General features: G+C 42.6%; 2 protein-coding genes and 1 long non-coding RNA gene across 20 annotated transcripts; 2 read left to right on the forward strand and 1 right to left on the reverse strand.

Moving 5' to 3' along the window:
* Positions 1 to 24: 24 nt before the first annotated feature.
* Positions 25 to 15,212, forward strand: LOC117227098 (protein sex-lethal). 16 transcript variants are annotated; one of them, XM_033482044.2, is made up of 7 exons: positions 25 to 160; positions 315 to 548; positions 3,649 to 3,967; positions 4,042 to 4,217; positions 4,294 to 4,407; positions 5,117 to 5,277; positions 11,546 to 15,212. In XM_033482044.2, the coding sequence occupies exons 2-7, from the start codon at positions 496 to 498 to the stop codon at positions 11,821 to 11,823; spliced, it is 1,101 nt and encodes a 366-aa protein (XP_033337935.1). In that variant the 5' UTR covers positions 25 to 160; positions 315 to 495; the 3' UTR covers positions 11,824 to 15,212. The 16 variants fall into 16 exon arrangements, with proteins under 16 accessions (XP_033337935.1, XP_076377702.1, XP_033337937.1 ...); XM_076521587.1 differs by adding an exon at positions 641 to 1,650 and having other exon boundaries at positions 40 to 548; XM_033482046.2 differs by having other exon boundaries at positions 40 to 548; positions 3,449 to 3,967.
* A 148-nt stretch (positions 15,213 to 15,360) lies between these two features.
* Positions 15,361 to 19,986, forward strand: LOC117226796 (uncharacterized). Its single transcript, XR_004491910.2, has 3 exons — positions 15,361 to 17,113; positions 17,581 to 19,553; positions 19,623 to 19,986. It is a non-coding gene; the product is annotated as an uncharacterized LOC117226796 (long non-coding RNA).
* Positions 19,911 to 24,105, reverse strand: LOC117226795 (cytosolic 10-formyltetrahydrofolate dehydrogenase). Of its 3 annotated transcripts, none has more exons than XM_033481492.2 (8): positions 23,934 to 24,088; positions 23,666 to 23,865; positions 23,415 to 23,556; positions 23,102 to 23,336; positions 21,990 to 22,666; positions 21,508 to 21,922; positions 20,775 to 21,433; positions 19,911 to 20,690 (listed from the first exon to the last, which is right to left on the reverse strand). In XM_033481492.2, the coding sequence occupies exons 3-8, from the start codon at positions 23,548 to 23,550 to the stop codon at positions 20,113 to 20,115; spliced, it is 2,700 nt and encodes an 899-aa protein (XP_033337383.1). In that variant the 5' UTR covers positions 23,551 to 23,556; positions 23,666 to 23,865; positions 23,934 to 24,088; the 3' UTR covers positions 19,911 to 20,112. The 3 variants fall into 3 exon arrangements, with proteins under 3 accessions (XP_033337383.1, XP_033337384.1, XP_033337382.1); XM_033481493.2 differs by having other exon boundaries at positions 23,950 to 24,057; XM_033481491.2 differs by lacking the exon at positions 23,666 to 23,865 and having other exon boundaries at positions 23,934 to 24,105.
* Positions 24,106 to 24,129: the final 24 nt, after the last annotated feature.

The following is a 24,129-nucleotide window of genomic DNA, read 5'->3' on the forward strand; positions in this document are numbered from 1 at the left end:
GACTTACGCTCATGCATGTAGTACTATTTTGTTCGTTTAATTCGAGGACGACATGTGTGCCTTTGCATATGTTAACTGGAAAAAAGTGAATGGATAGGAAACGTTCGGTTTTTATTATTTATCGTTCATTTGTTATATTGCAAAACATCAAGTGGCAGATGTACGTTGTACTTTCGATTTACCGCACAACAACTGAAGTGCAATGAGTTCTCGCGGTTCATTTTTCTTACATTCTTGTATCCGTCATCGGCAAGCCACTAATTAATCTGTGGCAGATCTAAATTCACGAAAGTATCGTTATTGCATATCTACAGGCACGTGCTCGCATTATTGTCGTCTCTGTATAAAGAAAGGAAAGTCGCGACTCGCGATAAAATGCGCCACCGGCTCGAAGAAGCAGCGTCTTGAGTGCGATAGGATTAATATGCAGAAATGAAAAATAGTGGAAGCGGGAAACGCGTTGACAGTTGGTGGTATGTTTCATGAGTGAGCGGGATGAATGTTGAAGAACGAACAGTTGCGCAAGATGCCTCTGACCTAAGGACAGGGTAAGTTTCATACGTATATGTGAAAAAAATTTCATTTTCGTTTCTAATATATTGTGTAAAGATGCAATACATTAATTCTACGATTGCGTCAGGTGCGAGCATTCAAATCAAGGTTAGAACGGATCCAAACAAAGTTTGCAGAGAATTTCGTATTTTGGATTCTTGTTGTTATACCGTTCTCTATTGCGCATAACATTTTCTATCGAAACTGTCACAGTTTGGACCGCAAACTGGCCACCGGTAGCGGCTGCGTAATAGCGCAATGCAGTGTGTCGGATGGTCTATAGTCTACAGTCTATAGAATTCGAGGGAAGTTAAATTCTCGAATAAAAGGTGAACCGAAAGAATGAAAAGGGAATAATGGCTTTTCAGTCTTTCTTCTCTTGCAACCTTTTATTCATTCAATACAGACAACACACTAGAAATTGTTTTTACGTTTTACGTGTTCTACAATATTTTACGGAATTCGGAATTTGTCAACGATTGATAGAGTAACCTCGTTTTACGAAACAAAATAGAGCATAAGAAATGACGAACGAATGCATCCGTTCATGCAGGAACCAGAAAGAGGAATCATTGTTTTCCGTTTCACATGAACAATTTCTAATTTAAACTCTTATTTTCTCATGTTATGTGTGATTTTGCTCTGAGACGAATTTACAATGTTCATGATACCCTACCGTGAGATGTTGCCAAGGTACGCTTAATCATTGTATCTAAAAAAAAAAAAGAAATACTGCAGTCGCAGAAGTACGCTATTCAAGGTTACATACAATATCAACAACAAAAACATAGGGTAAAATTTTTTGTGCAAGTTTCCGTTTCCGAGAAAATCGATTTTGAAAATATATAGGGCGCGCGCTTCATTGAGCTACTCCCCTCCCTTCTCTCCCCCTACTGCATGGTTCTCTTTGTGGATCTCTATTGTGTTTACGTTTACATATAAAGTGTGCAAGGTTATCTAATGGCTGTATGAAATTTATCTTTTGAATTGAGGTCTATTTAAAAATCGCCAGTCCGGGAGACAGGGAGAATAATAGGAGAGAAATTGGCATCGACTCCTAATTGACATAAACGAGTGCCAAAAACTTAACAGATCCAGGTATCATTCCAACAAAAATTTCTATTTGAAAATACGAAACATTATTCGATAATTCTATATTTGGATGTCTGATCAGCTGGCCATGAAGTAACTAATTCAATCTGAAATTTAATTTGCCTGATTTGTAGACAATTAACACTGGAAATCTATAAATAGAATTCTCAGTGACTATGTATTATAATCAATGCAGAAAATTTTGCATAAAGCTCTGCAGTGAAAGTTTACTAGTTTCAAAGGTTAAAAAATTCAAACCTGATAATGTAGTAGAGAAAATTGTTTACAGAAAATTTGTTTGAAGCTACGAGAATAGCATTACAGGATGAAAAAAACTGTGGGTCCTGAGGGACCCAGGCATCGTCGGTGCTGTGAGGGTTAAATAATGGCCGGGTCTAAAATTTAGGCGGGACGGGTCGAGTGGATGACTGCGCATGCCTGTCACACATTTCCGCGGTGAAAATACTGGGTGGTGGGGATAGTGTGTACCGCGAGAGGGTGCCGCGCGCGAGGCAGGTCAGGGCTGGGGCTCAGTACGTTTGCGTACGTCGTGTAGATCGTGCCGGCCTCGGCGCAGTTCCTCCGCGATTCTTTTCTCGCTGCGTTCTTCGGTCCCGCGTGCATCGAAACACTCCCTCATTTGGTATCAACGTAACCGTGGAGACGAACGTTCCTCGGTGATAACAATAATCGTGAGTTCTCGCGATGCAGCCGCGGCTGGCTTACATAATTGTTAGCGTACAGTGAGCGTCGCATACGCGCGTGACACACGGGACAACTGCGAGTGCTGCCCTTTTCACCGATTTTCCTTAGGCTGTGCTTCTTTGACCGTAACGCACCCTCCTGCTTCGGTGCGTAAGTCTCTCTCTCTCTCTCTCTCTCTCTCTCTCTCTCTGCGTGTGTGTGTATGTTTCTTTCTCTCCCTCCCTCTCTCTCCCTCACCCGCTCTGTCTCTCTTTCCCGCTGGTTCTCTCTCGATACTCTCGATGCCCCAGCTCTCTCCGTCTCTGTCTCACTCGCACACGTCCCCGTGGCCTCTTTTCCTCTCGCTCCCTCCATAGTCTGACAGCTTGGTCGATTCACGAATCCGCCGGGCCATTCGCTTTTCCCCGGGCCTCTTCAAAATAAGGCCACACGGCTACACTCCCGTTCTTCCCGACGAAAAGTGTCAATTTCTTTTTCGTTCTTCTCTCTTACCATGGAGCGAGCGTTGAAATGGTTGATCGGGAAACGAGGGAATCATCGAGGGGGTTATTAATTTCGAGACGAATCTGAGTGTGTTGTATCGCATCCCCAGTAAAAATCACGGTGCTACTCATAAACAATAAACAAACATCCATTTCGGTACGTGTGGAATTGCTCTTGAATGAAGCTTACTATCTTTGTTTTCATTTTTATTTTTTTTTTATTTTTTTATTATATACGTAAATTAAGTTGCGACGAAATGTTCGGATCATTCTGAATTCTTGTTCGTGAACTGGAGGTTCTATGTTCATTGTTTGTTTAGCGATTTCACGTTGTTGAATTTGTACGTTAACAGGTTATGATGCAGGTGTTTTAGGTTCAGATTGGACCTAAATTATTCTGTATAGAAAACTAACTGAAACAGTGTTCTTATGCAGTATTTATTCATAAGATTATTATTTGGAGGTAAATCCATTGTGCTTTGTAACCTTTGTTGAATCTTTACTATCTCTTTTGCCAATTTTGCGCTTTGTTTGATTTTTAGTCTGCTTTATTCGTGGCTGTTCGCTGGTTCTGTTTTGTCCTTACTTGCCTTTGTTTGTTTGTTTCTGACACACAGGTCTGGCATCATATACAAATATTGTATATATGCAGATTTATTTTCTATTTATTTTCAATTGCTTAAGAAAGCGAGAGTATTTGAAAAAGCACACAGACCAAGCAACGATCATGGCGTCGCACGGGGAAGACGTAGTAATGATTTTGTTTATATTTTTTGTATTTGCTGACCCCATCCATGGTTTTGCTGGGATGTATCAGTTGGAGTACGCAGCAATCACAGCGACAGAACACTCAATTGGTTGAGCCTACTCAGGATCAGAATCAACTTGCAAACCAGCAAGTCGAACAAAATTCTGCGGAGTCTTCAAACATGACGGATCAGCGAGAACAACAGCTTCAACCTCAGCAACAACAACAACAGTTACAGCCACAGCAACAGCAAAGCAAAAACATCGACGAGCCACGGACAAATTTGATTATTAATTATCTTCCACAGTGCATGACCGAAAAAGATCTTTATAGCTTATTCGTAACGATTGGACCTGTGGAGTCCTGTCGTGTAATGAGGGACTACAAAGTAAGTAAAAACTGTAACATACTTCTACCAAAACGTATTTCCTGATAAATCATCATACTTTGTTTTTTATGTAGTCTGGCTATAGCTATGGCTTTGGATTTGTCAACTATGCGAAAGCTGAAGATGCAGCAACTGCCATAAATACCTTAAATGGTCTGCAGGTTCAGAACAAAAGGCTAAAGGTATCTTTTGCACGACCATCAGGAGAGGAGATCAAAGAGACCAATCTTTATGTTACAAATTTACCAAGGTACTCGTTCGAGATGAAAATATTAGACTATTATTAGAGTTATGTAGGTATCTAACTTTTGTTCCTTTCTTCTCAGAAATATAACTGAGAGTCAGATTGACGACATATTCAGCAAATATGGAAACATCGTACAAAAGAACATTTTAAAGGACAAACTCACCGGACTCCCAAGAGGTGTGGCATTTGTCAGGTAAAAGCACTTATGTTTAGCATGATAGTTTGTTAAAAATCATTATACTAATAGAAGAAATATGTTAATGCCTTCTGGCAATGTACCATTGTTGTCATAATTGGTAATATGATGCAAAGATAGCAACGTATGAGAGAGTCATTAAATGTGTTTGTTGATCGGCGCCTAAGTCTCTAGAAAATTAGAACGCTCCTCAGGGTGATGAAGCAGTTGTTCCCAGTGGTAGAGAAATTGCTTTGTCATTATGCAATGATTTCGCGTCGTGTATATAATGTCATACGCGTATTTATTTCCCCGCGTGTATATCTTTGCTGCCAAATTATTTTTACACGTGTCTCTTGCCGGATTTCCACTTGCATAATTTTCGATTTTGCCCTACTCGACGACCCACCAACCTACTTAGATCACCTTAAAGCACAGATTGTGCGTTACGCACACCGGTTTGTTGTAGGAAATAGTATGAAAACTGTGTCAGCTGGCTGGAAATAGATGCGAATCTAGTTTGACAATTTCTATTAATTTTGGCAGATTTTAGGGATCCGTAACGAGACCACTTTTATAGCATGCTCTAGATCACTCTTGATAAATCTTGTATTAGACCTCAGAGAGCTGGCAGAAGATCGGTTATACCGTCATATCTCTGCCAACGGACCTCTTTACGAGTATCATGTTTTCTTTGATTCTCTCTTATGTCTGTTTCTTCTTGTAGATTTGATAAAAGAGAAGAGGCGCAAGAAGCGATCGCAAGACTACATGGCACGATACCAGAGGGTGGATCGGAGCCGCTCAGCGTAAAAATCGCGGAGGAACATGGCAAACAAAAGGCGGCATATTATGCAGGGTGGCAAGCCGGATATAATCAGAGTCGAGGTAAGTGGACTATAGTCTTCCACAGACCATTAGCCTTGCCCGTACCTCTTTATTCTACAACCTGACATTAAAAATTCTCACAATTAAAAACAACAGCTGTGTAATAACCCCTTATCTATTTTTTCTATTGCAAGGTCTTTATCTAAACATGGAAAGAAGTACGAGATAGATTTTTACTGTCAGGTGATACTTGCATTTTGGCTTCTTTTCTAAATCTTAACGGAATCGCAGTAAATCAGTGCGTTCGTTTCATTATTGCCATTGTTGGAATCGTAGAAGCACCAATATTTAAGGAATTTTTTGATCAATAGAGCGCATCCTATCTCTCTCTCTCTCTCTCTTTCTCTTTCTCTCTTTCTCTCCTCTTTAGTTCTCATAATTTTTAACTCTTGTCGTGTTAATCATTATTCTTTTCTCATGGTGACACATGTGCAAGTGAAACGTAATAGTGATATCATTTAAAGAAATTCTGTAATGTAGTTGCAAGGTGTACACGTGCACATTTTAAATAATTATGCTGTTTCTGGTGCGCGCCGTTAACGATGTAATCGATCTTTACGATGGGAGAGATCTAGCGCATTGTTGACGGTGCGTAGAAGATTTGAGAACATTGTCTAACATTTGAATTATTTGCCAGATATGGCTGCATCTAAATCAAAGTACAGCGAAGATTGAAAATGCTGTTTGCGTTCTAATGCGCGCAACGTTATACAGTAATGTTCTGCGAATATTGTGGAGAACACGTTTCTTTTCGCTACTGTTTGTTTCCTCCCTCCCAACCTCCTGTGTTTTCTGTTTTGTTGACAAGTTTTCTCCAAGTTGTGCGCATGAGATTGAGATTACATCACATGTGTGACGGAAGATTTTTTGGCAGTGAAATTCAGCCAAAGTTCCTTCGCAGAAGGACACCGAACGAAAGCAAACGTGTAGTGCTATTGTGATAGAAATATGTGTTGTTTTGTGTGCAATGATACTTTTAACGGACAAGCAGACAACCAAACGAAAAAAATGATATGTTATTATCCTGTGCTAGTCAGTGGCAGCTTGTGTTGAAAAGAAAAACAGAAAAAAGACGAAAAAAAAGAGACACTTTTGGCTAAGATGTATTTTGCACACACAAGGCTGGTTTAGAATATTTGTGTTTGAACATTGCCTGGATCAGTGAACTTGCAACTCTGTTGTTCTAGTTGCCGCCACTGCTATTATATTGATTTTGCCTAATCGTTTCTCGACTTTGTTCAAGCTACACTGGAACATCATTCTAGATCTCTTTTTCTGTGTCAGCAATTATGTATACTTACTTATATCTCATATTTGTATGTATTTTTTCTTTTTTTTTTTTTCGGTAAGGTACCTCATAACGTACTACATATGTGTTTCGTTACATATCATTTAAGAACACTTTGGAAATACATTTTCTGTTAAGAGAAGAAACTGTTAAATCGCTCGTTTTCATCATCCTCTAAAATTCTAAATGAATGTAAAACACTTAGGGGTTTCTTTATTTATTTATGTGTTTTTCTCTCTCGTCTAATTGTAATTGAATTACGACTGATTAACGCCTGTAGTGTTTTATGTTTTAAGAAAATCGTATCTTCTCTTTATGTGCTCTCAGTAGGATTCTGTGTAACACAACATTTTGCGAATTGTTTATTATGTACTTATATTACATGCATATGTATAGAAACGTATAGCTATTTATACCTTTCCATACATGTGTATATATTGCTAAAAGTAATCAGCAGATCACCTGCTGAAACGGTTTCATCTTCATCGAACATGTATAGAAAGATGTATTTAAATTGTGATCTTCTGATTGGTTTCAGCAATACATAGAACCCGCAGTTTGCCTGACACACCAACTTGTTGTATGCCTGCGAATAATTACTCTTTAGCGAGCGTCGTTGCTAATCCGTGGTTAGCTCTGGACAGATTGCATTTGCAGAAACGTGTGGCTTTAATGGAAAATTTGTTCCATGCATGGCTGTGTCCAGTATCAAGCAATTATTGCTACAGCGATGGACTAAACTGTTTGGACGTGTCGCCTAGTCGAATAGCGACCATACTCGAGGCTTCCTGCAAACTCGATTAAATCAAAGACTGCAATAAAATAGGTAGAGGAAGGACCGAACAATTTTGTCCATTACTGTGCATACATACTCTTCAATGTTTCGAATAATTCTTTAACATGCCATTTTCATTTCTATGCTCGCCAATCCACGAAGGAGAACGTCTGTATACGACCAGGATTAAATACCAACGTTATGTGCATTATCTTTATTAAAAAGAGAGAAAAATGCTTTCTAGTTCGGTTGTATCGTACGTTGTTAATCTTGCACTTATGATTACGAGTCTCCCACTGGGGTAACAATGAATATTGGCATGATTCAAGTGCGCTTAACACCAGCCACCGTTGTTTACCATTGTAACTCGATAAAATACTCAACGATATTAGAAAGGTGATAATTTCATTTCGCGAACGGAGGCATTCATGTTCGTTCGTTATGTTTTGTATGATAAGACGAAGCAGTGTAGGCGTACGACGTCAACCGGAAGTGTGTCCTCCGGGAGCGTTCGTCGAATCGCGATAAATCGTACGGGTTCCTAAGGCTTGAATTTCATTTCACGATTCGCCGGATGATATATAAAGAGAGTACAGTATTCCTGTTTGTAATTCGAGATTAACGACACAATTTGCTCAAACGATTGTAACCGAAACAAACCGAGAAAGAGAGGCCAGTCTGTGTGTGGTTGAACGCGTAGACCCGAAAGCAGAGAAACACCAACTAAATCTATTCTATAAAACGAAAAGATTTTGAAGCTCAACGTTCTCGTTTCGTCTGTTCAGTTTCTCTTTGTTCGCTGTACGTGGTCCATGCGTTGAACCCTCTCTGTGCAATGAGAAAAACCCTCGGACGTGTTCAGAGACTGATCCTGTGGACACACGAGGCAGTCTGTTTTTAGGAATAGACTAAGATGTTCCCCAGTTTTGACAGTGATTTTAAGTAGTCGAAACGTTGCACAATTTTTACGATCGTCGACGCGACAGTCAAAAGTTCGTCATGATGTGTCCGTCGAAAATGGACGCGTACGTAGTTAGCGAAACTATTCAAAAAATGAAAGAGAGAGAGAGAGAGAGAGAGAGAAAGAGTTCTGTTGACGTACAAGCTTCGCGCGTCAGCTTCGAGTCGAATCGAATCGAAATCAAAAAGAAAAATCCTGATCGACCGGCTAAGCGAACAGTGGCGATTCTTCTTAGAGAGATGTTAAACACGATCTCCGCTGTTACTAAAACTTTCGTCCTTTTGATCCTAATATATTACATATAGATAAAAAAAAGATCGGTCGAAACGTTTCCGCAGGAGAGATTATAGGTCCTGATTAGATAGAGAAATGATCGTATCTCCCACGAACAGACCCTGACAATCGTTCCTTTTTTTTTGATCGAATTTTCGCGACTATTGCGCGTATATTTATCTCTCGTATAAAATGTAGATCATATTATGATTCCATTCGGACGTTGCGACGTAGGAGGCACGACTTGTCATCGAGACCTCACTCGATTACCGATAATAGACAGCGTTTCAGATACGCTTAATCGAGAACGGGTATGTACAACTCTTATGGGTTCGTTCCGAATTGCATTTCTCATCGGTAGTTGCATTTTAAGAATGGATATTACCGATGTTACCTGCATTCTTGTCACCCGGGACAACCACCGTCCAGCAATAAGCGGCACGAATTCGAACACAGTGTAATTACGAAAGCAATACTAACGAAACTAAAAGTGTTATACTAACGAGACCACTGTGGCCGAGCGATTAGAGTCTTCGACCGCTCACTAGAAACGGTTGTTGTTCGAATCCTCCTGGAGGGTGTGTGAAAATCATTTTCATTAAAATTTGCCATTTTTCTTACGATACGTTCGCTTGTATATTTAATTCAACCTACGTATGATAATATATTATCTAAACAAATATAAAACTAACGAAGAAATTGGTTGTGCATCCCCGGTCGAAAAGTATCGATATCTAATTATATTGGTTGAAATCTCTTAGGAATTTAATATTGCGAATGCGCCGGTATTTGAACTGTGTTTCACCTAAAAGGGAATACTCTCTCAATAAGAAAATTTGCGCGATTGCTGTGAATTTCTTTCTATATCCTTCACACACGCGCGCGCGCGCGCACCACACACACACATATACACATACACACGCGCGCACACACGTGTCAAGGAAGACGAATCATCTTCATTCAAAAAAGAATAACACGAAAGCGTGTGTTTATATGGAAGGGATATAAAGAAATGATAAAGAAAGGCGAGGCTGGATATTTAAAAAATGATTATTGAATACTTGAGAAATTTAATTAGCAGTTAAGTTAGAACACGGTCTTAATGAGTAAGGTTTTTCGAACATATTTCTTCAGAATATAATAATTATATTCATGCTGCGGAAACGAACTCGCATCGTTTTTCCCATATACATAGAAAGAATTATTATTAAAAAAATAGAATATTACAAATGTGCATTTACCTATATCAGTATTTCCTGAAAATTGCACAACTCACTTGGGGAAAGCCTGAAACTGAAGTGAGAGAGGATACTTTTAACGAACTTGTGTTAACTCTTGATTGTTTCTGGAGGAACGACGCGAGACGTTGCAACGACGTCGAGAAGACACGCATTGTAAATACGCCCGAAGAGTTCTCTAATTTTAAAAACGTGTTAAGTAGTAAAACTAAAGGAAAACCGTGAAGTTTTTAAAAAACGGATCGTTGCGAAATGGTTAATTCTGAAGTCCAGTAGTGCTAACGATGGCTGTGATACGGATAAGGAAAAACAAAATGCAAAAATCGTCAAACGAGAGAAAGAAAGGGAAAACCGACAAAAAAAGCAAAAAAAGAATCAACGAGAAAAATCGTGTGAATTCGGAGAGTTCGCGCATCACACGGATATTTGTGAGAAAAGACAAAAAAAAAGAGAAAAATAAAAACTTGCGGCGCTCTCTCTTCCTCGCTCTCTTCCTGCTTCTCTCCCCCTCTCTCGCTCTGTTTCTCTCGATCGAAAAGTAGCATTATCGACAGACCTCGAACATGTAAAGTGTCGTACACACCGTGTTCCTTCCGTGGTTGCCTCGCGACAACCATAATCGATGAGAGCGACGAAATTGAGAGGCATCGAAAATACCTGCGACATTCCCAATAATAACACTCATCGTGCTTTCCTTCTTCTCCTCGAGGAAGATGTCGCTAATTAGCTCGTTCAGAGAAGGAAGAACGATCCACGTTTTAATTTTTAATTCGAATCTGAATGTAGTGCGAGGCGGAAGCCGTGGTGTCTCTACTTCTGGGTCATCGAGTACTCTGGATGACCATAAATGAAAGATTCTAATTGCTTTCGACCTCAACTATGGACTGACGAACATTCCATAGATCTATTCGAAGTTTCAGTAGAATTGATCTAACTTCAGATAAACTTCCACGCCTCCGGAATCGTCCAGATTTCTGGATGACCATTCCACAGCTTCCAGTAGCTTCGTCTAGTTATAAATGACTTACGAACACGATACATAATACACACGCATACATACACACAGCCAAGAACCGCTATTTACATCGATATTAGAAGACTATGATAGCTAGAGTGAACGGCAAAAACGCGTAAAACTTGTTGTGCGTATATATACATTTATTAAATGTGTTGTACATCCGAGCGCGAACCACCCGATTCGCTGTACCTTTTGTACTAAAACAACTACAATATAAACGCCATCATCTTCTTGCCAACAAAAACCCTCGGAGCTTCCAACGAAATCTCAGCAAAAGCCCTAAGTCTCCTCCGGTTGCACAACGAAGAACCCGAAAACCAGAAAAAAAAACCCTGAAGAATGTTTGAGTACACGTCTCGAGAGACCTCGACATCACCGTCCGAAGAATCATCAGGACAAATCGCGCCAGTCCGAGAAGAGAGAGAGAGAATTAACACCGGCGTGCACTATTCAACACTCGTTCTTTCAGTCCTTCTACCACATAAGTATCTTATACCTTTCTTATCCTCGTTGCTACGGGTCCGCGTGATGCTGTAGTCGCTCGTTAAATTTGATTAAAACACTAGAAACTGAAACAATCAGCCTATTTCCATTTTATTCAACACCTTCTCTCTGATGCCCCACGCACCCCTATCGAAAATCGATCCTCTACAGGGAGTGACTAGTTGACAAATTATTGGAGGATTCTTTCACTAATTATTTGGGAATTTTTCAGGTTCTGGTGGCGGCATCGGCGGGGGTGGAGGAGGAGGAGGAGGAGGAGGACGCGGCAGAGGCATCAGTGGCCCGCCCGGAATTGGCGGGATGGGCGTAGGTGGTGCCGGGCCTGGCATGCTAGGTAGAGCAGGGGGGTTCGGACCCCGTGGCGGTCCTCACGGCGGTTTCATCGGTGGCAGCGGTGGTCCCGGCGCCATGAGAATGGAGAAGATCCACCCTCACCGTTTCAATCCTATCGGCATGGGGGGCGGCTACGTTCAATCCCACTTCTGGTGACCTAGCAGCGAGAAGCCGGCGACAAAGACACCATCGGCCACGTACCTTTCTCCGTTGCAGCGGAGGCAAACTGCAGCGACGGATGTCGTTCGTAATCGTTGATCCAGGGATCACAGCAACCCGTTGTTCAGGCGTGGGCAACCATCAGGGTTCTAGATTTGCTAGGAGAAATAGACAGAGACGTGGTCTCCTTGCCCCGCGAGGCAATCGATCGTCCATGTCTGGTCCGAGGGGTCCAGTTGCCTCCGAGAAGGAGGGCTGAGTTAGAACCGTTCGGAACGGTTTGCCCACCGCGTCTAGCCAATTTCAAACGACCGGGAACTGACTGACCACCACGTGTATAAATTATTCTGCGCGTATTAGTATTTAATATGTTTCTACGTGCCTGTACCAAAGCTCGCAACACCTAGTATTGTACGTCCAACGATGGGCAGATTCCCTCCCTAGAGCGTAGAGCGCTTCGAACGTTGTCCAAGCTAGCTGAAGGAGTCAGACTCCTGGACTTGCAATTCCTCTGAAAATAGCGCTGAAGGTCTTGAAACTGTTAGGAGATAATAGCCGTGCGATAATGTTCACCTTTAGATTTTAACCATCGTCTTTGTAAGTTATTGTACTCTTCTGTCTCTTCTCTCTCTCTCTCTCTCTCTCTCTCTCTCTCTCTCTCTCTCTCTCTCTTTCTCTCTTTTTCTGTCATTTAGTCACCTCTGCTCTCACGTTAATGTAACCCTAAGGTAGTTCAAGGCTTTCAGCGTGCGATTAATACGTTGAACCGAGTTCTTGAGGTTCGCAGTGCGTTTCGAGCCCACCATTGTGTACCAGGCAGGGGGCAACAAGCTTTCTGCTCCGGATTGCTCCCGGAACGAGGATGGTGGATCCCTAAGGGCAATCCGGACCCCTGCCTGCTGTTTATAACGCGCGTCGCTTCTTATATCATTAACGAGCTCGATTCTCTTTCGTTGTAGCTTTAATACCGTGCCGTTCGACTAGGCTCGTTAATGGCCGAGACCGGGTTACACGTGATCCGTAATCAAATTTTAGTCACGGACAAATGTTTATTCTAGAATATAAAATCTCGTTCGTTGTTTTATTTATCTAGATAATTTGATTGAATTTATTCGTGAGTAGAACTCTTTCGTTATTGTAAATGAAAATAATCTAAAACCAGATTGCAGCATCTATGAAGCAACTTCATATTGTCGGAATTTATTTAAATCTGGAATGGTTGAATGCTGATTAAAAAGGCAGTCGCTACACTGCCATATAACTGAAAGAAAAGCGAACGTGAATAAATGTATATAATTTTTGTATTTTAGACACTCGTTATAGGGTTTCAAAATGACCCGGAATCTGCGGATAGAAAAGGTTCAGGTGGAGCTATATAGATGGAATTTACTCTGCGAGAGAAACGGTGTCTTTATCTCCTGAATCAAGCGATCAACTTTTTGTAACATACCGAGGAGAAATCTATAACATGAAATATTTATTGACCCTCGGACGGTGCCTGGGTCTGTTTAGACTCGCCCAATTTCTCAGCTTCGGCGTATAACTCGTCGATTATTTATAATAGATTTAATAAACAAAGTGTATCATCCGAGGGTTTAAACGAAGATAAAATGAGACCCTTTGCAAATTGGTGGAGTAGTAGATGTGTGTTTTCACGTCAGAATCTGAAGAGTTCTACACGTTGTTGTACATTTCCTTTTTAATGGTTCTAACTTGAAAATTTATCGAATGTTTAACGTTAAGAAAAAGGATGTATGTGTGCGCGTATGTACGTGTGAATGTCAGTGTATAAAAAAAAGAGAGAAAAAGAATTTTATCGGAGTCAGCGTTCACGGAGAGATCGTGTTTTCCATACCATCATCGGGCACCGATGGTGTTAGGGAAAGAAAGAAAATAGACAGCAAAACGGGAAATCACAAACTGATATGTAATTGCGAGTTTTAATTTGCGCGTGGTTCGGGAACCGTTCATTTCAGATGATTATTCGCGTGTACTTAAAACAGAATTGCACACTTGGTGCAGGTGACGATGCGCTAATACAGCGAACCCACAAGGCTGTGAACAAAAAGAAAATGGCGCTCTCTCTCTCTCTCTCTCTCTCTCTCTCTCTCTCTAATTAGAATTCATTTTCCACTTAGAGTAATTTTAAATTTATTTAATGCTACCTACCAGCGATGTCTTCTTCAAGGAATCTTTCTCAAATTAAAAATTAACAACGAAGAGCTTATAATTTCTTTTAGTTTGAAGAAAATTGTTAAGCTTCTTCTAGATGTAGCCATTAAGAAACCGAGTAGGTTTTTGATAAACGAAGTGTTAAAATTGTGAAAACTGTCCTGGGTTTGCTGTATCGTTGTAGCTTCAATGTTCAGCTAAAACCTGAAATGTTTGTAGAAGAGCTGTGTATTGCGTCCAGGAACGTATGCGAATAATTCTATAGTTGTAAATTCGAAGACAAGTTGGTAGTTCAGGATTCAAGTATTTTTATTGCGTTTTAGCTGAGTTTGGACGATGATCGTCACCGCATAGTGTGCGAGGATCATGCGTACCGTCGGGGTCCGGGACACGGCGAAGAATTATTGTACATAGATTGCAAGCGGGAACACGCTGTCGTCGCGTCTAGGTACGTCTAAGGATGAAAAAATGAGACTGACTTTTTATAGTGGATAAAATTTGTCACGCGAGCTCCGTGTTTCTTCATTTTCTGAGTCGTATTTATGGTACTTTTTTAAGCAGAAACAAGAATATCGAAATTGCCTTATTATATTAAAGACACACGCGTATATATATTTATGGGGTGCTGTCGCGTAACTGGAAATCCCGCCGTTACAGCATAAGCAATTTTCTGTAAACAAGTACTAGGCCACTTATGACTAAAACTATTTAATTCAAAGAATAACATTTCAATTAAAATATCTGCTGAATAAATGACTTTTAGCTATAAGTGACTGGTTCCTTTTTATAGAGAATTAAACCACTGCTATGCAGTAATTGCAATGGTCCCAGTTGCATACTGCACCCTGTACGAAAATATAAATAATTCGTGATAAGCTGCAAGCTTCGAGCTTACCCTTTATTAATTGAGAATAATCGTTAGCTTGACAGACGTGAAAACAAAGAAACACAGGCGTTTCCGATCCCTTCGACAGACGGATCTAGGAAATGAAACGAAGTAGAAAAATGAAAACCGCGATGAAATTGTGATGACAAAAGATATAAGTCGCGAGCACGCGCCGTAATTTACTAATAAATTCTTTCGTTCCGTTTGACGTTTCTTTTCCCTTGTTCGTTTGACGCAACATCGTTTGCACGGTCACACGCTACCGACAGATAATTATAGTTCGTAAGACTCTTAATTGTTTAAGACGAAATAAATATCTGCAAACCGAGCCGCGTTTTGCTTTTGTTGAGGGCATCGTATTCCAACACATTCGCCGTCTTCCGTATCGTATTAACGCAACAATATTTTAAACAGTAATGCGTAAAGATTGCGTTAGAGACAGCTGGGAGAACGTTAATCGGACAGCGAGCGTGTTAGAGAGACAATACGATGCGAGAATGCGAGAAAAGAAGACACAGAGGAGTTTTGCGTGAACGATTTATTCCAGCAGCACGATGCACCCTCTCCCCGTCTATACAAACAGTCTCTCTTTCACAACCGATACACATGTACAAACTCACGCATACGCCTGCACGCAACCGTACGTAATAGTAAACGATGTAGTGAACTAGCGATGCACTGCCGCTGCATTCTACCGAGCACGATGTTGCCCTTCAGAGGGCAGCTTGCATTTAAAAGAAAGCAAAGTTGCCCGATGATGAGCCGCAACGTGCCCCGAATAAAAATCCTTCCTGATCGCAGACAGCACAGAGTCTCTGGAACTATGGTTGGTTGGTTGGTACACACTCTTCTAATCTCTTCCACGCACTCTTCTTCTCTACGTTTTCCCTTCTTCAGGAACGCGGACCGTTTGCGATGAGGCACACCGAACGTTTGAAGTTCCTTGAGCCTTGTTCAGAAACTTTATAACTGGCTCCGCATCTCCACCCACAGGAAACTCTGCGGTGTAGAGATTAGCCGGGGAACTCGCAAAGAGGAAACAGGAAGGGGCGGATAGCTGGTGCACCAACCGAGATATTACCTTGCCAGATTTGGCTTTAGCTGTGGCCCACCGTCCTTCAAGTGATCGTTTTCCTCGGCATGCATTTGCCCCTAGAATACAAACGTTTGAATCGATTGCGCGAAGTCTGACCGCTAGCATAAAATTCATTTTAGAAACATGGTAATATTTTCTAGACAATTTTCAATCCCCTTTATGGTTTTTAATACTGGTTATCGCTATCGATCACTAATATAGGGTCCTTCTGGTACGTTAGCGGCCACTGGCTTCAACCCTTGATGCTTTCCTTCCCCTCGCCGAGACTCGACCCCCTTGAGCGAGGAGTTCCCTTCAGAAGCGCAGCCAGCGTTTCTGACGTCAAGTGAAACGCGAACATCTGCTGCACATCAGCCGACGACAAAGATGTCCTCAGGTTTCATAGTGTTTCAGCTGTCCCAGAGGGTTGGCAGACGACGACCAAGGACCTAGGCCAGCTCGTACAAATCTGTTTTGCGCAATCTTGCCAGACTTTGGACCCCTCGCAGTCAGAAAATAATTTAGAGCCAGGAGATCCAAAGAGTAGCTTCGAAAAGTCAGAACTTATCTTTGAATAGCTCGAGAAAAATGAAGGATTTGTCAATTAATTAGAATTAATCTGTTTAGAGCAATCGTACATGATTAAATTTTAATATTATTAAATCATTAAATTATTGCATTTTGTAGGGTCAGAAATGATTATCTTCGAGTAATTTAGCAAGGAGAATAAAGGATTCATTGGTTTTCCTCTACGATGATACGAGATTAATGGGATCCGAGTAGCATAGGCAGTCCATCGAACAATTACAGAGAACCCTCTATTATCGGCAAACAAGAGCAGATTGTGATCGCCAGCATCATCATTCGTTGCTCCGTTCACAAAGCGAACGTTGTGATAGTAGGATCCTTGAAATGGAGTCAGACACCGCCTGGTTTTCAGACTCTGATAACAGTTTACAGCTGCTTTAGGGGGCCAGCTAGATGAACCACAAGGTCGCATGTAGCTCAGAAAAAGAAGCTGAATGCCAGGAAACAAGGATTCTTAAACTGGAGTGGGAATCTCTCCCACTTAGTGTCACTGTTGTGACCCAGGATGAGTCACATGAGACTCATTTTTCTCTCAACGAAACAGCGTCGCCTGCATTGCGATTCCGGTAACTTTTCCAGTAAACCATTCGTCCCACAGATCAGTCTGTTGATTAGTAAAGTCAGACCCGTGCTTGATTCGAATAGCAGCGATCCATTTGAAGCGGATTCAAAACGAGATACAGTCGCTTAAAATCGAATCGCGTACCGGGTCTTGACCCGTTTAGGATCTTTATTCGCGCCATAATCAAAATGCCAAGACAGCTGCCGTATCCAGAACCGTTTTCAATGATAACCGAACTGAACACCGACTGGAATGATCATTATGCGTTTCATTAAGAAACAAATACTTTAGAGACACGCATCGAAGACAATTTCTATGAGCGTTTCCAATACTTCAATTTACTCGATGTTTGTTGAATGAAAACTGCAGCAGCATGATCCAGAAAAACTCTAGACAACAAGCTTAAAATATTGTACCGATTATAACTCTAATCTCAAATGATATCTTGTTAACAATGATCCTTTCTTTCAGGGAAGCAGATTCGATAGAAGAAGGGAGTTTGAGATGTCCGATACTGAAAGAGCTGTTTATAAGATATATGAATGCAGAACTGTGGGAGAAGAAAGATGCTTAGAATTCGGTGAAAGATCTGATACAGAAATGTTAATGAGAATGTTATCTTGTAAGGACACGAGGGTGAACATCCCCGACCGGAGGCAACAAAGGCAGGGCCAGCAACAGTTGGCTGTCGAAGATAGCGCACATCGCAGATGGATATATCCATTTCTTGCGGAGCACCCGATAGATTGGCTTACCGAACACGCATGGCCTACAGAAAGATATTTGTTTCCGCCCAGCTTGATATCAACCGGAACCCAGGAAAATTGTGCAGCTCTTTGTGCTCGATAGCTTGCTGCGTTTTCCTCTTTCGAGACACCGTTGACGTCGCTCCCGGCATATCCGGCGCAAACGTTCAGAATTCTCCGATTTGAACGAGTTAAATCGACCAATATAAAGAGAGTTTTAATTACGATACATCCGCACACTGTACATCATCGATTCTTCTATTCGATTTTGATCTTCTATCCATCGAACGCGCGCGTGAAGATACGAGCATAACACCCCGTGACACCTCCAGACGCAGAGGGCGACTGAACACTGAACTTGATTTGCGGAACAGCTCGAGAAGAAGGGAGGATTCCGAGAGAAAGAGAGGAACACGTGGTGCGATACTCCGTGAAAGAGGGGACCTTGCTAGCTCTAAACTGTGATGCGCGAGCGACCGGCAACCGATCAGTCGCTGGAGGGCTCAAAAATCCTACTTTTGGCACCTCCGACACGCCAAAAACATCGCAGTAATTATTACTGCCACGGGAACATCGTTGTCAACAGTCCTGGTACTGCCAGTGTTGCAGTACAATGGTAATTTACATAAAAATCCGCGGTTCAACGATGGGTCAGGGTCATGGGCTACAATTTATTCCTACGAAAAGAGAATTATAATATACTACAGTATTACATAATCTTTAAAATAATTTCTATTCGAAGGGTACGGGAAAATGCAGTGAACTCTTTGTCGAAGGTGTCCTAATCTACTAAACATTATACGGTTTCTCTGGTAATCGTGGAATGTGTTATCTGATCTACTAGAGATCTAGTTGGAAAGAAAGGCGACGCGATGGAGAAAAAAGAAGGAGGCCGGCCAGATAAATTCAACGTTGCTCGAGTTGGATCGACTGGAAGGAGAAAGACGGGCGGGAGGACCGGGGGAATGGGAAAGGGTCAGAGGGCAGTGTCCCGAGGCAAGGGGCCGCAGCCAGGGCCACAGAAAAATTTGCATTTCCTGTTCGCGACGAATAATGCCGGCCGTCGTCGAATCAGCCCAGTCCGATCCTCAGAATTTCCGCCTGATATCATGGCAAACGGTTACACGCGTGCCTGACCCTACGACGAACAAGGAAACACCTTTCCATTGCTTTTTCATTCTAAAAGAACACCAAACTCTATTTGTTAATAGATTTATTCGGTATTACCAAAAACCTCTCTGAATTTTTCTCTTCTTTTGTTCGTTACGAAATTTCGGGTTCAAGAACATTGATTAATTTATTTTTATTTTCTCTGTAAAGGGAAAGATTTTGATCATTTTCTGATAAAGTTCCTAATTTCTAGGAAGCCACTGTGGTCTCTTTACGAGCTCTTTCGTGTTTCCGAATAACTGTGGAGAATAGTTTTTCTCGTCAGGGGTTGGAGGGATTCAAGCGAACGATGAAGAGGAGGGAGAAGAGATGTTTATGGGAACAGCTGTTCTTCGACTGGGGTTGTTGACCATGCACACCTACTTCTACTCGGAAGCCTTTATGGGGGCTTTTCTGACCTCCAGGTATATTAACACGTGACCGACTTCCATGGGGGAAGATCTTTCTGCTTCTCGTTCCGTCCTGGCGTGTTGCACACCAATAGGCGGCCGGAATGAATTTGAATGCAGTTGATGTGCAATGTTTTTTGTATGCATTCATTCCTATCGTTTATTTTGATAAGTTGTCGACAATTGTCGCAGAATAATTTCTGTTTAGGAACGATTTTACCGTGAGTGGAGGACTGTTCCATCGTGTCGACTAAAAAAAAAATAGTCTAACGCAAGGGGAAAGAAAGTTTCTAGAGGAAGGCTGAATGGCGTAACGGTCCGGCGGGAGAAAAACGGAGCACACACTTGTCTCCGGACAAAAAATCATGTAGAAACATCTGGAGCTTTGAAACGATCCTACGGTGGCCCACGAAAAAAAAAAACCGTTTGTGTAGCTTGTAGCATATACGCGTGGGAGCATGATCTTGCGTTCATCCGCAACGGTACACGCAGTGTGTATAGAAAAAAAGTTTCCAATTTATTTGTATAAATAGAACGATGTACAAAAATGTCACACAGATGAGTAAATAGTATGATAACTGGAGATTCCATGCTAATGCTATGCAATTTTAGGTATAATTCTCTTTTGGATATCGATTCGCACGAGTCTCGGCAGTCTGAATAGCGAATGACGTGAGTAATACAGTGTCGAAGTTACATCAGTACTCGATGGTGATGGTCTTCGTCTTTAAGTACTCGTTCAAAGCTTCCTGGCCAAGATCCTTGCCAAAACCGGACATCTTGAAGCCACCGAACGGCGCGGCGACGTCGGTTTTATTATACGTATTGATAAAGACCGTGCCAGCTTCGATCTTCTCGGCGAATTTTAGGGCTCTACCGATGTCCTTGGTCAAGATGCCAGACGCCAGTCCGTACTCGGTATCGTTCGCTCTTCTAATCACTTCGTCTACATTGTTGGAGCTGAATTTCGAGATCACCATCACTGGACCGAACGACTCTTCCTTGGCTATATACATGTCGTCCTTGACGTCCGTGAATATCGTCGGCTCGAGGTACCATCCTGGACGGTTTAGCCTCTTGCCGCCGTAAACCAACGTCGCTCCCTCTTCAACTCCACGTCGAACAAAGTCCAGAAGTTTGTTTAGATGGGCCTTGTGATTTTGGGGGCCGTGGCTTGTGCTCCTGTCCAGAGGATCACCCACCTTAATCTTCTTCGTCTCCTGCACTACTCTCTTCAGGAACTCGTCGTGTATGGATTGCTCCACGAACAGTCGACCTGTCATAGAAACCATAAGCATCGACACGTTACATAAAATCATCGTCGCAAACATTTACTGTTAATTACACGATTGAAACCTACCGGCAGCGATGCAATTCTCTCCCTTGTTGAAGAACACACTGTTCATCCCGACCCTGACTGCGTGTTGAATGTCGACGTCCTCGAAGATGACCAGAGGACTCTTGCCCCCGAGCTCCAGCGAGACCTTCTTCAGGTTGCTGGTCGCACAGCACTTCATGATCGTTTGTCCGACCGGCGTGGATCCGGTGAATCCGAGTTTTCTGATCAAAGGGTGTTCACAGATCGCATTCCCAGTCTCTGTACCGCTTCCTGGTACTATGTTCACAACGCCGGGAGGGAATCCAGCCTTGACGGTGAGCTCAGCGAATTTCAAGGCCGTCAGAGGTGAAGTCTGAGCTGGTTTCATTACTACAGTGTTCCCTGCTGCTAAACAGGTTGCCATTTTCCAGGAGAGCATCATCAGAGGATAGTTCCAGGGCGTAACTAGACCACAGACACCGATTGGCTCCTTGCGGGTGATGGTCAAGTTGCGATTAGGCCTGGCGTGAGTGATGGGTATCGTGGAGCCTTGGATCTTATCGCACCAGCCGGCAAAATAGCGCCAGGTCTCTATGGACATACCTATGTGAGTCTTCAGAGCTAGAGTATAGACTGCGCCAGAATCCAATGTCTCTATCGTAGCCAGCTCTTCCTTGTGCTCCTCCATCAAGTCTGCTAGTCTGATTTCAAGAATCTATTTAGTAAATTGATGAATCGAAGCGATTAGTATTTGGTCACGGACATAATAGCTTACTTGAAGAGTAGAGCTGCGCGTTCCCTGGCACTTATTTTGCTCCATTCGCCCGCCTCGAACGCTTTCTTGGCAGCCTTAACCGCTTTGTCCACGTCCTCCACAGATCCGGACTCCACCGAGCAGATGACGCTCTCGTCATGAGGGTTGATAGTGTCCAGAGGTACACCCCGCCCGTTCACGAACTCACCATTGATGAACAGTTGCTTGGGGAACTTGATCTGTCTGTTGTTCGCCTGAATCTCCACGGCGTCGTATTTTACCTCCTTGGACCCGGAGTTACCGCGCGCAGCTAGGATCACTGTACTCGCGAACTGACTAAATACCGGGGCCATGAAGACGTCTATGTTCTGCAAGGTGACCCCCAGGTTGTCTTTCACCTCTTCCACCATCCTTACCACGTCCATGCTTCCAGCACCTGTGATCAACAGCCGCATAGAATTCTAATCTTACCAATTCCTCGACTACTGGGTCTAAACGCTTACCGCATGCGAAGAAGTCAGTGTCATTCTCTATGTCCAGATTCAGGACGCCTTTCCAGATCTTCTTCAGGACTTCGACAGACTTCATTTCGTCCTCTGTGAACTCCAGTGCCGTCTCCTCGCTCTGTTGGCCAAACTTCTGTGCTGGAATCGTTCTGGTTCCGATCTTGATTCTCTTCACGTTCACCAGATTGCCGTCGACAGCGCTGATCAGCAAACCATCATCGTGGAGGAAACCTGAACGTCCCTCCACGTCCACCTTGGACAGCTCCTCCGGTAGCTGTCCGGTCCACAAAGAGGACCCGAATAAACGGACTTCTTCCCCGTTGATCATCGTCCAGGCACCCGGAGTACTGTCCAATCCACGAATGAAGTCGTGAACCTGTTTCGCAGACTTGGTCCAGTCTATTTTCTGAAGCTCCTTTTTGTTCATCATAGGATCATAAGTTGCCCCTTCCGCTGGCTGGGGAATCATCGGCGCTATTCCCTTCGCCACAAGATCCACTGCCTCTCCCATCGCTAGAATTCCTTCAGGGTAGAGAAAGTTGTTGTACAGACTGTCAACGGTGTCATCAGGTTTCACCTTGCAGGACTTCTGCAACAAAACTGGTCCAGTGTCTAGACCATCGTCGGCCCAGAATACAGAGAAGCCCGCTGTGTCGTCTCCCTCTATCAGGGTCCTAAACATGAAACAGGTCAGTCGTTATTTTCGCTTTCAAACTAAGATCCTAACTAATACAATTGATATCGCTTATATATTTAAGCACATCATCGGGATAGTACGAGAATTCATTCAAGTGCGTCTACAGATCAGTCCTGAGGTTGGTTCTGATATCGCCGAGATAACGCTTAATTTGGCTTGATTACGCTTTAATAGTTAACCTCCCGTTATCCGTTATCGGCTATTAGTACCGTCATTCGGAATGCAGAAACTTGATACCTCGAGAAGCGGATCCGGTTTAAGATTGCACGCATACACAAACGATTGATTCTCGCTTACTTATCAGTTACGCTCACGCATAATCACAGTGACACAGTGTCCAAATGACCACTGAACTCATGGGCTCTTTTATTATTAGATTACTGATATTGCTTTCTGATTTTAGACTACTAACCAATTTATAGCGCTCGCTCCTCGGTGTCTGGGCAGTATGGAAGGGTGGTAGCATATGGTTTTATGGCGAGGGTGGTTGATGACTTCCATAGGAATAAATTGGCTGCAGAATGGTAACACGTTCAAGTCCACCTCGATGCTCCTGTACAAGTTCCAGATCTCCGACAACATCGCACCTTTGCTCCGCCAGGATTTGATCTTGAACACCGGTATATTGTCCGCTTTGGCTGTCATCGCTGCATGTGGAAGTATAAAAAATGGTCACCAGTTGCCCTAAAAGCTGTCGTGAACGAAATGATAATTAATTATTTCACCTAACGGATCCTCCCGGTTTCCCTTGTCGGGGATCGTGAAGACTCCGGTGACCTGGTGTCCATTTTGCCTTAGTAGCTTGTAAACTTCCGCCGCGAACGGGCTCTGACCGATAACTGCCACTTTAAGCTGTGCCATCGCCGTCTGCGATTCAAATTAGTATCAATAACTTACAATTGAGTAAAGCTGGTAGGCCCTTTCAAAACGAATGGCACCCGGCATGTTAGTTATTCGTGCCTCTATCTATACGTACCTAAAGCGGTACGTAATATGTACGCTGGCAAATTTTGTTTGTGCTGTATTCGTTAAATAAGCCTCTAACTCATGCGGTTCTGTTGTCTCTGCAGTGTGTAATCTTTCATCGATTAGTAGTCGGCGACTAATGGTGTGCCGTATGTAGTCTTTCACCAATTAGTATGGGCGCTAATGGTGTGCCCATATGGTACATCAAGCCTATTACAAATGTTTACAAACACCATTTGCGTTAGAGGATTAGAATGAAATTGAGAGTAGAGCCTTACAGATGCTACGACGTACGGGCGCCAGGAGAGAAAGTTTTTAAGCAACAGCATCAGACTGTACCACGTTCACTTTCTCAGTTACCGTCTTCTTTGCTGACCGTTCACTTGAACACTTGATTATCCTGTAACACCTCGACGTGCTCTTGGCTGGCGACTGAACCGGGCTACATCCAGTGCGTTTATATAAGCTAACTAT

The sequence above is a fragment of the Megalopta genalis genome, chromosome 5 (genome assembly GCF_051020955.1).
Source record: "Megalopta genalis isolate 19385.01 chromosome 5, iyMegGena1_principal, whole genome shotgun sequence".
NCBI classification, from domain to species: domain Eukaryota; kingdom Metazoa; phylum Arthropoda; class Insecta; order Hymenoptera; family Halictidae; genus Megalopta; species Megalopta genalis.

Bases quoted from the DNA above. Each gene is read 5' to 3' on its own strand.
- LOC117227098 (XM_033482044.2), top strand. From the start codon at position 496: ATGAATGTTGAAGAACGAACAGTTGCGCAAGATGCCTCTGACCTAAGG. The intron at 4,218-4,293 runs GTACTCGTTCGA...CTTTCTTCTCAG, and splicing joins TATGTTACAAATTTACCAAG to AAATATAACTGAGAGTCAGA. The intron at 4,408-5,116 runs GTAAAAGCACTT...TTCTTCTTGTAG, and splicing joins AGAGGTGTGGCATTTGTCAG to ATTTGATAAAAGAGAAGAGG.
- LOC117226795 (XM_033481491.2), bottom strand. From the start codon at position 23,984: ATGCTGTTGCTTAAAAACTTTCTCTCCTGGCGCCCGTACGTCGTAGCA. The intron at 23,337-23,414 runs GTGAAATAATTA...TTCCACATGCAG, and splicing joins AAACCGGGAGGATCCGTTAG to CGATGACAGCCAAAGCGGAC. The intron at 22,667-23,101 runs GTTAGTAGTCTA...TTTCATGTTTAG, and splicing joins GGAGCGAGCGCTATAAATTG to GACCCTGATAGAGGGAGACG.